Genomic DNA, 16,093 nt, shown 5'->3' with positions numbered 1-16,093 from the left:
CTGCATGAGGCAAATGGTGGTGTCATCAGATACTGATCGGTTTTCTGATCCACGCCCCTACCTTTTTTTTAAAGGTATCTTTGACCAACAGATGCATATCTGTATTTCCAGTCATCTGAAATCCATAGATTAGGGCCTAATGAATTTATTTAAATTGACTGATTTCCGTATATGAACTGTAACTCAGTGCAATCTTAGAAATTGTTGCATGTTGTGTTTATATTTTTGTTCAGTGTAAATCATAAAAAATGTCAGCTTCAATGGGGTAACGTCAGAGTTGTGACGTCCGAAGGATCCCAGATAGCAAGGACTGCTGTGCAAATTTGACAGGAAGTGAGCAGTTCAAGAGCTAGTCGCGAGAAGATTGAGGTATAATAAGAAGCCACGTCATGAAAACTTGACTGAGGAACCAAACCTTCGTGAATAATTGTTGTCATCGAAAGGGAATTATAACACAAGGGGTATCGTCAGTCGCCACAGGACTTTGGGACTGTTCGTTTGCCTTTAGGCAATTCGTTGACTGTGTTCGTTTTGGCAAGATCGTATGGAAAGATGTCAGATATCGGGGACTGGTTCAAAACAATCCCGTTCATCACCCGGTACTGGTTTGCTGGGTCGATTGCGGTTCCCTTGATAGGTAAACTGGGACTAATCAGTCCCATGTACCTCGTCTTATGGCCAGAGAACTTCTTTCACAAATTTCAGGTAAGTTATGGGCAGTGGGGTTGTTTATGTGTGCTACAATTTGCTGTGTTGCTATGATAGCCTAGCATCAAGGCTAGCAGGCCTTGGATTGTACGAGGGGTGTGAATTCAGTCCAATCACAAAACGAACAGGTTGGACTTCCGGGATGCATGAAGACGCTAGTTCAGTGATAGGATAGCAGCATTTTCAATAGAAATGAACTACATGATTATTTAGAAAGGTTTGGTGAATATCTCACATATATTTGATATTCCTGGATTTGTTATAGGTTTGGTTGAGTGAGGTTTGACCAAAAATAATGTCAATGCAATTCCAACAGGTGGTGCTATCACATCCACCTTTGGACATCCTCGTCATAACTGGCACCTCCCACATTACGTACAGTAGTCGTCATGACTCTTAAGCAAGGGTTTCATCATAGTCTTCTGACCAGTGGCGTCACAACGTGACACTCGACCCTTCTTTTGTTACTGGACCCCATCTCTATGAAGTGGGTTCACACACACACACACACAGAGTGGTGTAAAGTTTTCAAGTAAAAATGCTTGAAAGTACCACAATTATTATTACATTTTTTTAGGTATCTGGACTTTACTTCACTATTTATATTTTTGACAACTTTTAGTTTTACTTCACTACATTCCTAAAGAAAATAATGTACTTTTTACTCCATACATTTTCCCTGACACCCAAAAGTACTTGTTATATTTTCAAATGCTTAGCAGGACAGGAAAGTGGGCCAATTCACTCACTTATCAAGAGATCATCCCTACTGCCTCTGATCTGGCGGACTCACTAAACACACATGTTTAGTTTGTAAGCGATGTCTGCGTGTTGTAGTGTGCCTTGGGCTATCCTTAAAAACATATAAAAAAATATTAAAAACATCTTGTTTTCTTTAATATAAGATCTTTTAATTTATTAATACTTTTACTTTTGAAACTTAATTATATTTAAAACCAAATACTTTTACTCAAGTAGTATTTTTTTGGGGTGACTTACTTGAGTCATTTTCTATTAAGGTATCTTTTTTATTTTTTACTCAAGTATGATAATTGGGTTATTTCCCACCACGAACACATACAGGGTGGACAGTATCGGTTCTCAGGCCTGACAGCTCAGCTGACTACTGGTTGTTATCTGAAGGCAGAGTAGGTTTCCATTGGCGAGGCCACAGCTGGCACACCTGTGCTGGGCAGTCTGGGCTGTTGTTCCATTGGGGTTTTTGTGTAAACCAGTGCAGTGCCCCAACCCGGTCAGATTGCCCAGGGTGTATGTTTTAGGGTTCTCACGAACCCAGTATTGCAATACTTGGAAGTATCGTGGCCACAAAACATGAAGCAGACTTCATTTGTTGAGAAAAAAAAAACATTCTAAAGTTGTAAACACACAGCCTTCTGTTGTCAACAGTCACATTAGTCTTTTTCTCCCAACTAGGCTTATATCATAGACCGTTACATACAGGCAGGCTTTAAAGAACCATAGAGTTTAGTCTGCTTTGGGTTTTCCTGGTATCACAATATGTGTATGGTATCCTGAATACCCTCGTGTGTTTACATCAACCAGTGAATGTGACAGTTGAGTTCACATTTTGTGCCCCATTACATCACATGAGAATAAAGTGTTTAGCTGTGGTGGGCCTGCCAAGCTCCAGCCCCCCCCCCCCCCCCCCCCCCCCCCCCCCCACACACACACACCAGTTACTGCCATGGCACCCCCCCCACCCCCCTACCCCCACACCAGCTAACAGACTCTGATATCTATCTTTCGCTCTCTCTCTCTCTCTACAGGTATGGAGACCAATCACCTCCACCCTATACTTCCCTGTGGGCCCTGGAACAGGCTTCCTCTACCTAGTCAATCTTTATTTCCTCTACCAGTACTCTACCAGGCTGGAGACAGGTGGGTTCACATAGTACTCTACCAGGCTGGAGACAGGTGGGTTCACATAGTACTCTACCAGGCTGGAGACAGGTGGGTTCACACAGTACTCTACCAGGCTGGAGACAGGTGGGTTCACACAGTACTCTACCAGGCTGGAGACAGGTGGGTTCACACAGTACTCTACCAGGCTGGAGACAGGTGGGTTCACATAGTACTCTACCAGGCTGGAGACAGGTGGGTTCACACAGTACTCTACCAGGCTGGAGACAGGTGGGTTCACACAGTACTCTACCAGGCTGGAGACTGGTGGGTTCAGACAGTACTCTACCAGGCTGGAGACAGGTGGGTTCACACAGTACTCTACCAGGCTGGAGACAGGTGGGTTCAGACAGTACTCTACCAGGCTGGAGACTAGTGGGTTCACACAGTACTCTACCGGGCTGGAGACTAGTGGGTTCACACAGTACTCTACCGGGCTGGAGACTGGTGGGTTCACACAGTACTCTACCGGGCTGGAGACTGGTGGGTTCACACAGTACTCTACCGGGCTGGAGACTGGTGGGTTCACACAGTACTCTACCGGGCTGGAGATAGGTGGGTTCACGCCAGGTCACAGAAGGTGGGTTCACGCCAGGTCACAGAAGGTGGGTTCACGCCAGGTCACAGAAGGTGGGTTCACGCCAGGTCACAGAGGCTGGAGACAGGTGGGTTCACCCCAGGTCACAGAAGGTGGGTTCACGCCAGGTCACAGAAGGTGGAGACAGGTGGGTTCACGCCAGGTCACAGAAGGTGGGTTCACGTCAGGTCACAGAAGGTGGGTTCACGCCAGGTCACAGAAGGTGGATTCACACCAGGTCACAGAGGCTAGCTAGGCTGACAGTCTGCCAGCTCTCATTTGCAGTTGTTATGTCTGAGGGTAAATAATACACGTTGAGCCTGTCCTGTGGAAGAGGCCTGTCCTGTGGAAGAGGCCTGTCCTGTGGAAGAGGCCCGTCCATCAGGCACCATAATACACATTGAGCTTGTCCCGTGGAAGAGGCCTGTCCCGTGGAAGAGGCCCGTCCATCAGGCACCATAATACACATTGGGCCTGTCCCGTGGAAGAGGCCCCTCCATCAGGCACCATAATACACATTGAGCCTGTCCTGTGGAAGAGGCCTGTCCTGTGGAAGAGGCCCCTCCATCAGGCACCATAATACATGTTGAGCCTGTCCTGTGGAAGAGGCCCCTCCACCAGGCACCATAATACATGTTGAGCCTGTCCTGTGGAAGAGGCCCCTCCATCAGGCACCATAATACATGTTGAGCCTGTCCTGTGGGAGAGGCCTGTCCTGTGGGAGAGGCCTGTCCTGTGGGAGAGGCCTGTCCTGTGGAAGAGGCCTGTCCTGTGGAAGAGGCCTGTCCTGTGGAAGAGGCCTGTCCTGTGGAAGAGGCCTGTCCTGTGGAAGAGGCCTGTCCTGTGGAAGAGGCCTGTCCTGTGGAAGAGGCCTGTCCTGTGGAAGAGGCCTGTCCTGTGGAAGAGGCCCCTCCATCAGGCACCAAACTATGAGCAGCCCAATAGGCATCACTTTTTTTATATAGACAAGCATGTTGTATGTTTATGGGCTAGATGGAGGTGAAAGGTAGGAGAGAGCAGGCTTAAAGAGCACTGGGCTGGAACCCATGCTGACAGCAGTACATGGTAGATGTGCTCCAGAGGAAGCAGTGGGCTGGACTGGAACCCATGCTGACAGCGGTACATGGTAGATGTGCTCCAGAGGAAGCAGTGGGCTGGACTGGAACCCATGCTGACAGCGGTACATGGTAGATGAGCTCCAGAGGAAGCAGTGGGCTGGACTGGAAACCATGCTGACAGCGGTACATGGTAGATGTGCTCCAGAGGAAGCAGTGGGCTGGACTGGAACCCATGCTGACAGCGGTACATGGTAGATGAGCTCCAGAGGAAGCAGTGGGCTGGACTGGAACCCATGCTGACAGCGGTACATGGTAGATGCGCTCCAGAGGAAGCAGTGGGCTGGACTGGAACCCATGCTGACAGCGGTACATGGTAGATGTGCTCCAGAGGAAGCAGTGGGCTGGACTGAAACCCATGCTGACAGCAGTACATGGTAGATGTGCTCCAGAGGAAGCAGTGGGCTGGACTGGAACCCATGCTGACAGCGGTACATGGTAGATGTGCTCCAGAGGAAGCAGTGGGCTGGACTGGAACCCATGCTGACAGCGGTACATGGTAGATGTGCTCCAGACGAAGCAGTGGGCTGGACTGGAACCCAGGCTGACAGCGGTACATGGTAGATGCGCTCCAGAGGAAGCAGTGGGCTGGACTGGAACCCATGCTGACAGCGGTACATGGTAGATGAGCTCCAGAGGAAGCAGTGGGCTGGACTGGAACCCATGCTGACAGCGGTACATGGTAGATGTGCTCCAGACGAAGCAGTGGGCTGGACTGGAACCCAGGCTGACAGCGGTACATGGTAGATGCGCTCCAGAGGAAGCAGTGGGCTGGACTGGAACCCATGCTGACAGCGGTACATGGTAGATGAGCTCCAGAGGAAGCAGTGGGCTGGACTGGAACCCATGCTGACAGCGGTACATGGTAGATGAGCTCCAGAGGAAGCAGTGGGCTGGACTGGAACCCATGCTGACAGCGGTACATGGTAGATGTGCTCCAGAGGAAGCGGGTTAGACAGCTGACCATCCCAGGCCTCACTGATCACTTCTTATCGTTAGTCAGGCTCCATTATACATCTGATCTGTTACACAACATTACGACGGTTGGAGGTAGGAGGAAGCAGACCATGTCGTTCACTACACACACACACACACAGATTTTTTAAAATCTTGTGACCATGGTGGGGTTAGGCAATTAGAATATGATTAAAGAATTGCGGTGTAAGGTCTGTATGTACAGTATTTTTTTAAAATGTGATGACACCTATTGGGATGACACCTATTGCCTGCCGCTCAAATAAATCTCTCAATTTCATTTCAAAGGGGATTTATTGGCATGGGAAACATGTTTATGTTGCCACAGCACGTGAAATAAACAAACAAGTGTTTCTCTCATATCTCCTCTCTATCCTCTCTCCCCCCCTGTCCTCTCCCTCTCATATCTCCTCTCTCTCCCTCTCTCATATCCTCTCTCTCCCTCTCTCATATCCTCTCTCTCCCTCTCTCATATCCTCTCTCTCCCTCTCTCATATCCTCTCTCTCCCTCTCTCATATCTCCTCTCTCCCCCTCTCTCATATCTCCTCTCTCCCCCTCTGTCCTCTCCCTCTCATATCTCCTCTCTCTCCCTCTCATATCTCCTCTCTCTCCCTCTATCCCTCTCATATCTCCTCTCTCCCCCTCTATCCTCTCCCTCTATCTCCTCTCACTCCCCCTCTATCCTCTCTCCCTCTCATATCTCCTCTCTCTCCCTCTCATATCTCCTCTCACTCCCCCTCTGTCCTCTCTCTCCCTCTCATATCTCCTCTCTCTCCCTCTCATATCTCCTCTCTCTCCCTCTCATATCTCCTCTCTCTCCCTCTCATATCTCCTCTCTCTCCCTCTCATATCTCCTCTCTCTCCCTCTCATATCTCCTCTCTCTCCCTCTCATATCTCCTCTCTCTAACCTATCTCTTCTCTCTCATACATCTCTTCCAGGGGCGTTTGATGGGCGTCCGGCTGACTTTGTGTTCATGCTGCTCTTCAACTGGCTCTGCATCGTTGTATCCTTTACCTGCCTATCAATATGATGCCTTCATCTGTTATGCAGCTGACAACATTATCAGTCCTAGTAAATCAATTAGCCATTTAACTTGTCTCTGTCCGAAAACCTCTTCATACATGTAACTTATCGTCTCTGTCTGAAAACCTCTTCATACATGTAACTTATCGTCTCTGTCTGAAAACCTCTTCATACATTTAACTTATCGTCTCCGTCTGAAAACCTCTTCATACATTTACCTTATCGTCTCTGTCTGAAAACCTCTTCATACATGTAACTTATCGTCTCTGTCTGATAACCTTCAAAACAGAAACTTTTCAGGAATTGGAACATACCATTTATTTTGAATAAATGTTTTGTGTCCTTGAGTCATGAAATGTTCAGAGAACATTGAGGGGAGTTCATTTAAAGCGGTAATGTAAAAAAATATATATTTGCACAATTGGAGTTACAAGGTTTTCATCAGACAGTGACGTTATGCTGTTTTGTCCATTGTTAAAGGTAGGCTAATAGTTTTTCATGTTTTTTTGCCATGATTTCCCATTGTTTTTGCCTCTCCTGAGTCCAGGCCTTGTTATAGTATGTATTATTAAAGCCGCCCCCTGCCTGTTAAGCTGCCAAGCAACAGTTCAGCCCCTTTCCAGTGGCCTAGCTATAATCTGTTTCTCTGGACAGCCAAACCAGTCTCTGTTTCTCTGGACAGCCAAACCTCCTGCCTGCTAGTGGCCTAGCTACAGTCTGTACAGCCATGTGGTTAATGCAGGTCATATGGATGGACAACACTACTCACGTGAAATATCTGGTTGAAATACAGCCTCTGTCTTTCTGCCCATGCTGCCTCAGTTACTGTGTTGTGGTTCCAGAACCTCAGTACAGCTGGAATGGATCATTAAGCTCCTCTATGCTCCATGACAGAACAGACACAATAGTTCTGTTGTCAAGTCATCTGTTCCACTGCTTTTCCTTTTGGGTAACTAGAAGGGAAATGAAGGCCGGGGTAACTAGAAGGGAAATGAAATTCAGGGGAAATGAAGATCATGGTAACTAGAAGGGAAATGAAGGTCAGGTCAGGGTAACTAGAAGGGAAATTAAGGTCAGGGTAACTAGAAGGGAATTGTAGGTCAGGTCAGGGTAACTAGAAGGGAATTGAAGGTCAGGTCAGGGTAACTAGAAGGGAAATGAAGGCCGGGTTACTAGAAGGGAAATGAAGGTCAGGGTAACTAGAAGGGAAATGAAGGTTGGGGTAACTAGAAGGGAAATGAAGATCGGGGTAACTAGAAGGGAAATGAAGGTCAGGTCAGGGTAACTAGAAGGGAAATGAAGGTCAGGGGAAATGAAGGTCAGGGGAACTGGAAGGGAAATGAAGGTCAGGGGAACTGGAAGGGAAATGAAGGTTGGGGTAACTAGAAGGGAAATGAAGATCGGGGTAACTAGAAGGGAAATGAAGGTCAGGTCAGGGTAACTAGAAGGGAAATGAAGGTCAGGGGAACTGGAAGGGAAATGAAGGTCAGGGGAACTGGAAGGGAAATGAAGGTCAGGGTAACTGGAAGGGAAATGAAGGCAGGGTAACTAGAAGGGAAATGAAGGTCAGGGTAACTAGAGGTCAGGGTAACTAGAAGGGAAATGAAGGTCAGGGTAACTAGAGGTCGGGGTAACTAGAAGGGAAATGAAGGTCAGGGTATGTGGCCTGTTTATATACAACTAGACGAAGGGAGTTTGATTCAACATGTGAATGCAGGTTTCCTTGACATTGCTTGTGTAGATAACCGGCTTAATGATGGACATGCAGGTAGGTTCCTTATATTCTCTCTCTGTCCTTTAGAAGAATTAAGACCTGTTGCCTTTTTCATTTACCAAGACACAACCCACAACCCTGCATTAATTAAAGGCTGTCAGCCCATCCCTACTGCACCTGTCAAGGATAGGCAAGGTTTTATTAGCTATATATATGTATATATATATGTGTGTGTATGGAAAATCCACTCAAACTATCTTTTGGTATTATTTTCCATTAGTCCATTGTTGATACAGTCCCAATATGTTTTGCATGTCAGCAATCACATGTTCAAGATAATGGACTTTCTAGAAGCAAAGTGTCACTGGCCTCAGCATCATGATGATGCAAAACAACTTGACTGCTGACACGCAAAACACATTGGGACTGAATCAACAGAGGACTATTGGACCAATACCAACACATACTGTAGTTTGAGTGGATTGTCTCTTTAATCTGTAGAACATCATGTAAACTAGGTTCATTAAGAAGGTCAGATGATCAGACTGGTCCAGTTTATCACGATGGGGAGTTACTGTAGGATGATCAGACTGGTCCAGTTTATCACGATGGGGAGTTACTGTAGGATGATCAGACTGGTCCAGTTTATCACGATGGGGAGTTACGGTCGGATGATCAGACTGGTCCAGTTTATCACGATAGGGAGTTACGGTTGGATGATCAGACTGGTCCAGTTTATTACGATGGGGAGTTACGGTTGGATGATCAGACTGGTCCAGTTTATTACGATGGGGAGTTACGGTTGGATGATCAGACTGGTCCAGTTTATCACGATGGGGAGTTACGGTTGGATGATCAGACTGGTCCAGTTTATAACGATAGGGAGTTACGGTTGGATGATCAGACTGGTCCAGTTTATTACGATGGGGAGTTACGGTTGGATGATCAGACTGGTCCAGTTTATTACGATGGGGAGTTACGGTTGGATGATCAGACTGGTCCAGTTTATGACGATGGGGAGTTACGGTTGGATGATCAGACTGGTTCAGTTTATTACGATGGGGAGTTACGGTTGGATGATCAGACTGGTTCAGTTTATTACGATGGGGAGTTACTGTTGGATGATCAGACTGGTCCAGTTTATTACGATGGGGAGTTACGGTTGGATGATCAGACTGGTCCAGTTTATGACAATGGGGAGTTACGGTTGGATGATCAGACTGGTCCAGTTTATCACGATAGGGAGTTACGGTTGGATGATCAGACTGGTCCAGTTTATCACGATGGGGAGTTAGGGTCAGATCAGACTGGTCCAGTTTATCACGATAGGGAGTTACGGTTGGATGATCAGACTGGTCCAGTTTATTACGATGGGGAGTTACGGTTGGATGATCAGACTGGTTCAGTTTATTACGATGGGGAGTTACTGTAGGATGATCAGACTGGTCTAGTCTGCTGTATCTTGTTTCACAGAGCCAATCGGGCTGTGTCACCCGATTCCCTTTATTGTGCAGTCTGGTCAAAAGTAGTGCACTAAATAGGGAATAGGGTGCCATTTGGGACACTACCTCAGACAGCTCTAAGTCATCAGTCTCTGTACCGGTACCCCCTGTATATAGCCTCCACATTGACTCTGTACCGGTACCCCCTGTATATAGCCTTCACATTGACTCTGTACCGGTACCCCCTGTATATAGCCTCCACATCGACTCTGTACCGGTACCCCCTGTATATAGCCTCCACATTGACTCTGTACCGGTACCCCCTGTATATAGCCTCCACATTGACTCTGTACCGGTACCCCCTGTATATAGCCTCCACATTGACTCTGTACCGGTACCCCCTGTATATAGCTCCCACATTGACTCTGTACTGGTACCCCCTGTATATAGCCTCCACATTGACTCTGTACCGGTACCCCCTGTATATAGCCTCCACATTGACTCTGTACTGGTACCCCCTGCATATAGCCTCCACATTGACTCTGTACCGGTACCCCCTGTATATAGCCTCCACATTGACTCTGTACTGGTACCCCTTGCATATAGCCTCCACATTGACTCTGTACCGGTACCCCCTGTATATAGCCTCCACATTGACTCTGTACCGGTACCCCCTGTATATAGTCTCCACATTGACTCTGTACCGGTACCCCCTGTGTATAGTCTCCACATTGACTCTGTACCGGTACCCCCTGTATATAGTCTCCACATTGACTCTGTACCAGTACCCCCTGTATATAGTCTCCACATTGACTCTATACCGGTACCCCCTGTATATAGTCTCCACATTGACTCTGTACCGGTACCCCCTGTATATAGCCTCCACATTGACTCTGTACCGGTACCCCCTGTATATAGCCTCCACATTGACTCTGTACCGGTACCCCCTGTATATAGCCTCCACATTGACTCTGTACCGGTACCCCCTGTATATAGCCTCCACATTGACTCTGTACCGGTACCCCCTGTATATAGCCTCCACATTGACTCTGTACTGGTACCCCCTGTATATAGCCTCCACATTGACTCTGTACTGGTACCCCCTGCATATAGCCTCCACATTGTCTCTGTACCGGTACCCCCTGTATATAGCCTCCACATTGACTCTGTACTGGTACCCCCTGTATATAGCCTCCACATTGACTCTGTACCGTAATACCCTGTATATAGCCTCCACATTGACTCTGTACCGGTACCCCCTGTATATAGCCTCCACATTGACTCTGTACCGGTACCCCTGTATATAGCCTCCACATTGACTCTGTACCGGTACCCCCTGTATATAGCCTCCACATTGACTCTGTACCGGTACCCCCTGTATATAGCCTCCACATTGACTCTGTACCGGTACCCCCTGTATATAGCCTCCACATTGACTCTGTACCGGTACCCCCTGTATATAGCCTCTAAGGTCTACCTACACCTGTTGTATTCAGCATTTCACTGTAAGGTCTGCTACACCTGTTATATTCAGCATTTCACTGTAAGGTCTACTACACCTGTTGTAGTCAGCATTTCACTGTAAGGTCTACTACACCTGTTGTATTCAGCATTTCACTGTAAGGTCTACCTACACCTGTTGTATTCAGCATTTCACTGTAAGGTCTGCTACACCTGTTATATTCAGCATTTCACTGTAAGGTCTACTACACCTGTTGTAGTCAGCATTTCACTGTAAGGTCTACTACACCTGTTGTATTCAGCATTTCACTGTGAGGTCTACTACACCTGTTGTATTCAGCATTTCACTGTAAGGTCTACTACACCTGTTGTATTCAGCATTTCACTGTAAGGTCTACTACACCTGTTGTATTCAGCATTTCACTGTAAGGTCTACTACACCTGTTGTATTCAGCATTTCACTGTAAGGTCTACTACACCTGTTGTATTCAGCATTTCACTGTAAGGTCTACTACACATGTTGTATTCAGCATTTCACTGTAAGGTCTACTACACCTGTTGTATTCAGCATTTCACTGTAAGGTCTACTACACCTGTTGTAGTCAGCATTTCACTGTAAGGTCTACTACACATGTTGTATTCAGCATTTCACTGTAAGGTCTGCTACACCTGTTGTATTCAGCATTTCTCTGTAAGGTCTACTACACCTGTTGTATTCAGCATTTCACTGTAAGGTCTACTACATCTGTTGTATTCAGCATTTCACTGTAAGGTCTACTACACCTGTTGTATTCAGCATTTCACTGTAAGGTCTACTACACCTGTTGTATTCAGCATTTCACTATAAGGTCTACTACACCTGTTGTACTCAGCATTTCACTGTAAGGTCTACTACACCTGTTGTATTCAGCATTTCACTGTAAGGTCTACTACACCTGTTGTATTCAGCATTTCACTGTAAGGTCTACTACACCTGTTGTATTCAGCATTTCACTGTAAGGTCTACTACACCTGTTGTATTCAGCATTTCACTGTAAGGTCTACTACACCTGTTGTATTCAGCATTTCACTGTAAGGTCTACTACACCTGTTGTATTCAGCGCATGTGACAAATACATTTAGACTTTTAAAAATATGCAAATGATGCTGTGTTTTCCAGCTCCTGATGATCCCGTTGATAATGTCCGTCCTGTACGTGTGGGCTCAGCTGAACAGAGAAACCATAGTCTCCTTCTGGTTTGGGACACGCTTTAAAGCATGTTACCTACCCTGGGTCATCCTTGGATTCAACTACATTATTGGGGGCTCGTAAGTAGTTCCATTACTTAATCAACATGTTATAACTACAATTTACGTATAACAGAAATGTCTAAGCCATTAGTAAAATCCTCAATGTCTTGGTGGTTCTCATCTCTCCAGTGTTGTCAATGAACTGATTGGGAACCTGGTGGGCCATCTCTACTTCTTCCTGATGTTTAAATACCCCATGGACCTGGGAGGCAGGTCCTTCCTGTCAACACCTGACTTCCTGTGAGTTCCTCTGCTTCTCTGCCTGTCTAGTGTCCCAGTCATGTTGCTTTAATCCTGAAGCAACATGACAGGTAGAAGTGACACGATTCCATATACTACAGAGATGTGTAATGCATGTCTGTTCTACACAAATATATTTCTACATGAACATTCCTGCTGAACACAGCCCTGTTGTCCTCATTCTACATTTCAGAGATGCATGTCTGTGTTAATACAGTGTGCTTTCTTCTGTCTCTACAGGTACCGCTTCCTGCCCAACAGACGAGGGGGCGTGTCTGGGTTTGGAGCACCACCCAGCAGGAGACCTGCAGCTCCTGAGGCCGGTGGTGGTGGTGGAGGAGGTATGGGAGGACGTCATGCCTGGGGAGCTGGCTTCCGTCTAGGGGACGACTGAGGAGATTGTCCTACCGAGTAGCAGGACAAAGACTCTTGTCTCCACTCCTCAAGACTACCGCCGATGCCCAAATTATACAGAAGAAAGCAGATTGTTTTTGTATCCAACTCCCCTTCCTTTGAACTGTTCAGAAAAGAGATGTCTCAGCTGTGGATATGATCAGCATGTTATTCTTTCAGTGCTCTCTTTTACACAAGATGCCATATCTGATTACACTGTAATTACAGGGCTCCTCCTAACCAGTGTGTTGCCGCAGCCAGCCTTTTCAGAGCGTGGGTTTGGCCATTTAGAAAAGCATTGTTCTGGGAGAGAACAGCCGAAGCACTAAGGACTGAATTCTCTTTGCTCCTTAAATAGAACACGGGGCAACACTCACGCTGGCTGTGTAGATAGAGGCACATATAACACAAAACAATATTTCTTGTTCACCCCCCCCCCCCCCCGGGTCTGCGCGGTTGTATGATCACACCGCCACACTGAATGTCTGTCTGTTTTGAATGGGGGAGTAGGGTCGAAGTTGTGGGGGATTGAAAAATGTCATCTTCAACGTAGTATAATGATACAACAATGCAGTTTGTATTTTGAGATAAAAGCCTACAGTTCGTGCTCCGACTGTCCCAGTAGATGTTTTGGATCCATATCAAACTGCAGTGTCATGGTTCTGTTTCTTCTCCTTTGATTTAGCTCTGCAACATGGTAATTAAATGAAACTGCAAGATTTGATGAATACCCCCAGTTGGTGTGAAATGGGTATCAACTGTTTTCACACTGAGTGATTTGCTTGTTGCCAACTTGATTTCCATTCAGAAGATGAACCAGGCTAAATAGCAGCACTCTTGTCTTGAGGATGAATATTTAGTTATTCAACAAGTTAACTGAAATTACAATGTGTTTTTACAATGGAATTGACCCCGACACACATGTACAGTGACCCTTGACCTTATACCAGAGGATGTCTTTCAGTTGAGTATCTTATTGTTTTTTTTTCTGTCTGGGTCTGCTTCTCTAACTTTTGTACAATGCCATTTTGTACTTGAGTAAACAGAACGTAACAAATTCAGTTTTTGTTGCATAAAAAAAAAATCTTTGAACATTGTTCTGAAGTAAATCAAATCCTGTGCATGTCTCTGGACCGAAACATTGTTAAAGGACACAGGAAGGGGGGAAATGCAGAATAAGGCAGCCCATATACACTGAGAACACAACACCGTGACAGACTGACCAGGTGAAAGCTATGATCCTTTGTTATTCACTTGAATCAGTGTAGATAAAGGGGAGACCGGCTGGAGGAGGATTGTGGGTAAATATGCAAGACACAAAATGTAAGCGCCTTTGAACGGGGTACGCTCTGGTTTGTGACAAGAATTGCAAACGCTGCTGGGTTTTTCCACACACAAGTTTCCCGTGTGTATCAAGAATGATCCAGCCAACTTGACTGCGGGAAGCTTTGGAGTCAACGTGGATCAGCATCCCTGTGAAACTCTTTCAACACCTTGTAGTCCATGCTCTGAAGAGTTGAGGCTGTTCTGAGGGCAAAAGGGGATGCAATTCAATATTTGGTCTACCCAGTGTGCATTTCCCCTAGAGTTGATTGACATGCCCGCTTAATCTAATCAGCATAACACCAAAATCAGTCTGTTTTTGTATGGGCCAGTCCTCAATCCAGCACATCTACTGTGGAAGGTGGCAGAGCTGCAGCTGTGTTTGTCAGACCAGGAGACATCCTAAAAATCGTTTCTCACAAATATCTTTAGTGTCCAAAAGGTTTGGGCTACAAACTAATACGACCAGTCTATGGAAAGATGACTCACAAACACAATGGTGTTCTCCATTTTGCTCTACGACCACAAGTGTCACGGTACCAGACTGGAAAGGTTCCACAGTCAAATTCAACCTTTTTCCCCCCTGAGCTTACTTACATCTCCCAGAAATAGACCAGACTCTAAAAAACATACTTCCTTTTGATGAGTATTTTATAATACATACAGTGCCTTGCGAAAGTATTCGGCCCCCTTGAACTTTGCGACCTTTTGCCACATTTCAGGCTTCAAACATAAAGATATAAAACTGTATTTTTTTGTGAAGAATCAACAACAAGTGGTACACAATCATGAAGTGGAACGACATTTATTGGATATTTCAAACTTTTTTAACAAATCAAAAACTGAAAAATTGGGCGTGCAAAATTATTCAGCCCCCTTAAGTTAATACTTTGTAGCGCCACCTTTTGCTGCGATTACAGCTGTAAGTCGCTTGGGGTATGTCTCCATCAGTTTTGCACATCGAGAGACTGACATTTTTTCCCATTCCTCCTTGCAAAACAGCTCGAGCTCAGTGAGGTTGGATGGAGAGCATTTGTGAACAGCAGTTTTCAGTTCTTTCCACAGATTCTCCATTGGATTCAGGTCTGGACTTTGACTTGGCCATTCTAACACCTGGATATGTTTATTTTTGAACCATTCCATTGTAGATTTTGCTTTATGTTTTGGATCATTGTCTTGTTGGAAGACAAATCTCCGTCCCAGTCTCAGGTCTTTTGCAGACTCCCAGAATGGTCCTGTATTTGGCTCCATCCATCATCCCATCAATTTTAACCATCTTCCCTGTCCCTGCTGAAGAAAAGCAGGCCCAAACCATGATGCTGCCACCACCATGTTTGACAGTGGGGATGGTGTGTTCAGCTGTGTTGCTTTTACGCCAAACATAACGTTTTGCATTGTTGCCAAAAAGTTCAATTTTGGTTTCATCTGACCAGAGCACCTTCTTCCACATGTTTGGTGTGTCTCCCAGGTGGCTTGTGGCAAACTTTAAACAACAATATCTTTAAGAAATGGCTTTCTTCTTGCCACTCTTCCATAAAGGCCAGATTTGTGCAATATACGACTGATTGTTGTCCTATGGACAGAGTCTCCCACCTCAGCTGTAGATCTCTGCAGTTCATCCAGAGTGATCATGGGCCTCTTGGCTGCATCTCTGATCAGTCTTCTCCTTGTATGAGCTGAAAGTTTAGAGGGACGGCCAGGCCTTGGTAGATTTGCAGTGGTCTGATACTCCTTCCATTTCAATATTATCGCTTGCACAGTGCTCCTTGGGATGTTTAAAGCCTGGGAAATCTTTTTGTATCCAAATCCGGCTTTAAACTTCTTCACAACAGTATCTCGGACCTGCCTGGTGTGTTCCTTGTTCTTCATGATGCTCTCTGCGCTTTTAACGGACCTCTGAGACTATCAC

At 46.0% G+C, this 16,093-nt stretch overlaps 1 protein-coding gene across 1 annotated transcript; it reads left to right on the top strand.

Moving 5' to 3' along the window:
* The first annotated feature begins 298 nt into the window (after positions 1-298).
* LOC149984319 (derlin-1-like) lies at positions 299-13,589 on the top strand. Its single transcript, XM_090220048.1, has 7 exons — positions 299-705; positions 2,496-2,607; positions 6,237-6,301; positions 8,063-8,089; positions 12,098-12,246; positions 12,358-12,468; positions 12,709-13,589. The coding sequence occupies exons 1-7, from the start codon at positions 553-555 to the stop codon at positions 12,860-12,862; spliced, it is 771 nt and encodes a 256-aa protein (XP_090076174.1). The 5' UTR covers positions 299-552; the 3' UTR covers positions 12,863-13,589.
* The last annotated feature ends 2,504 nt before the right edge of the window (positions 13,590-16,093 follow it).

Source organism: Oncorhynchus mykiss, chromosome 3 (genome assembly GCF_057628025.1).
Source record: "Oncorhynchus mykiss isolate SJ-2025 chromosome 3, ASM5762802v1, whole genome shotgun sequence".
Lineage (NCBI taxonomy): Eukaryota > Metazoa > Chordata > Actinopteri > Salmoniformes > Salmonidae > Oncorhynchus > Oncorhynchus mykiss.
Note: the sequence above shows the minus strand (reverse complement) of the source record. Positions and strands in the feature narration are given on the sequence as shown.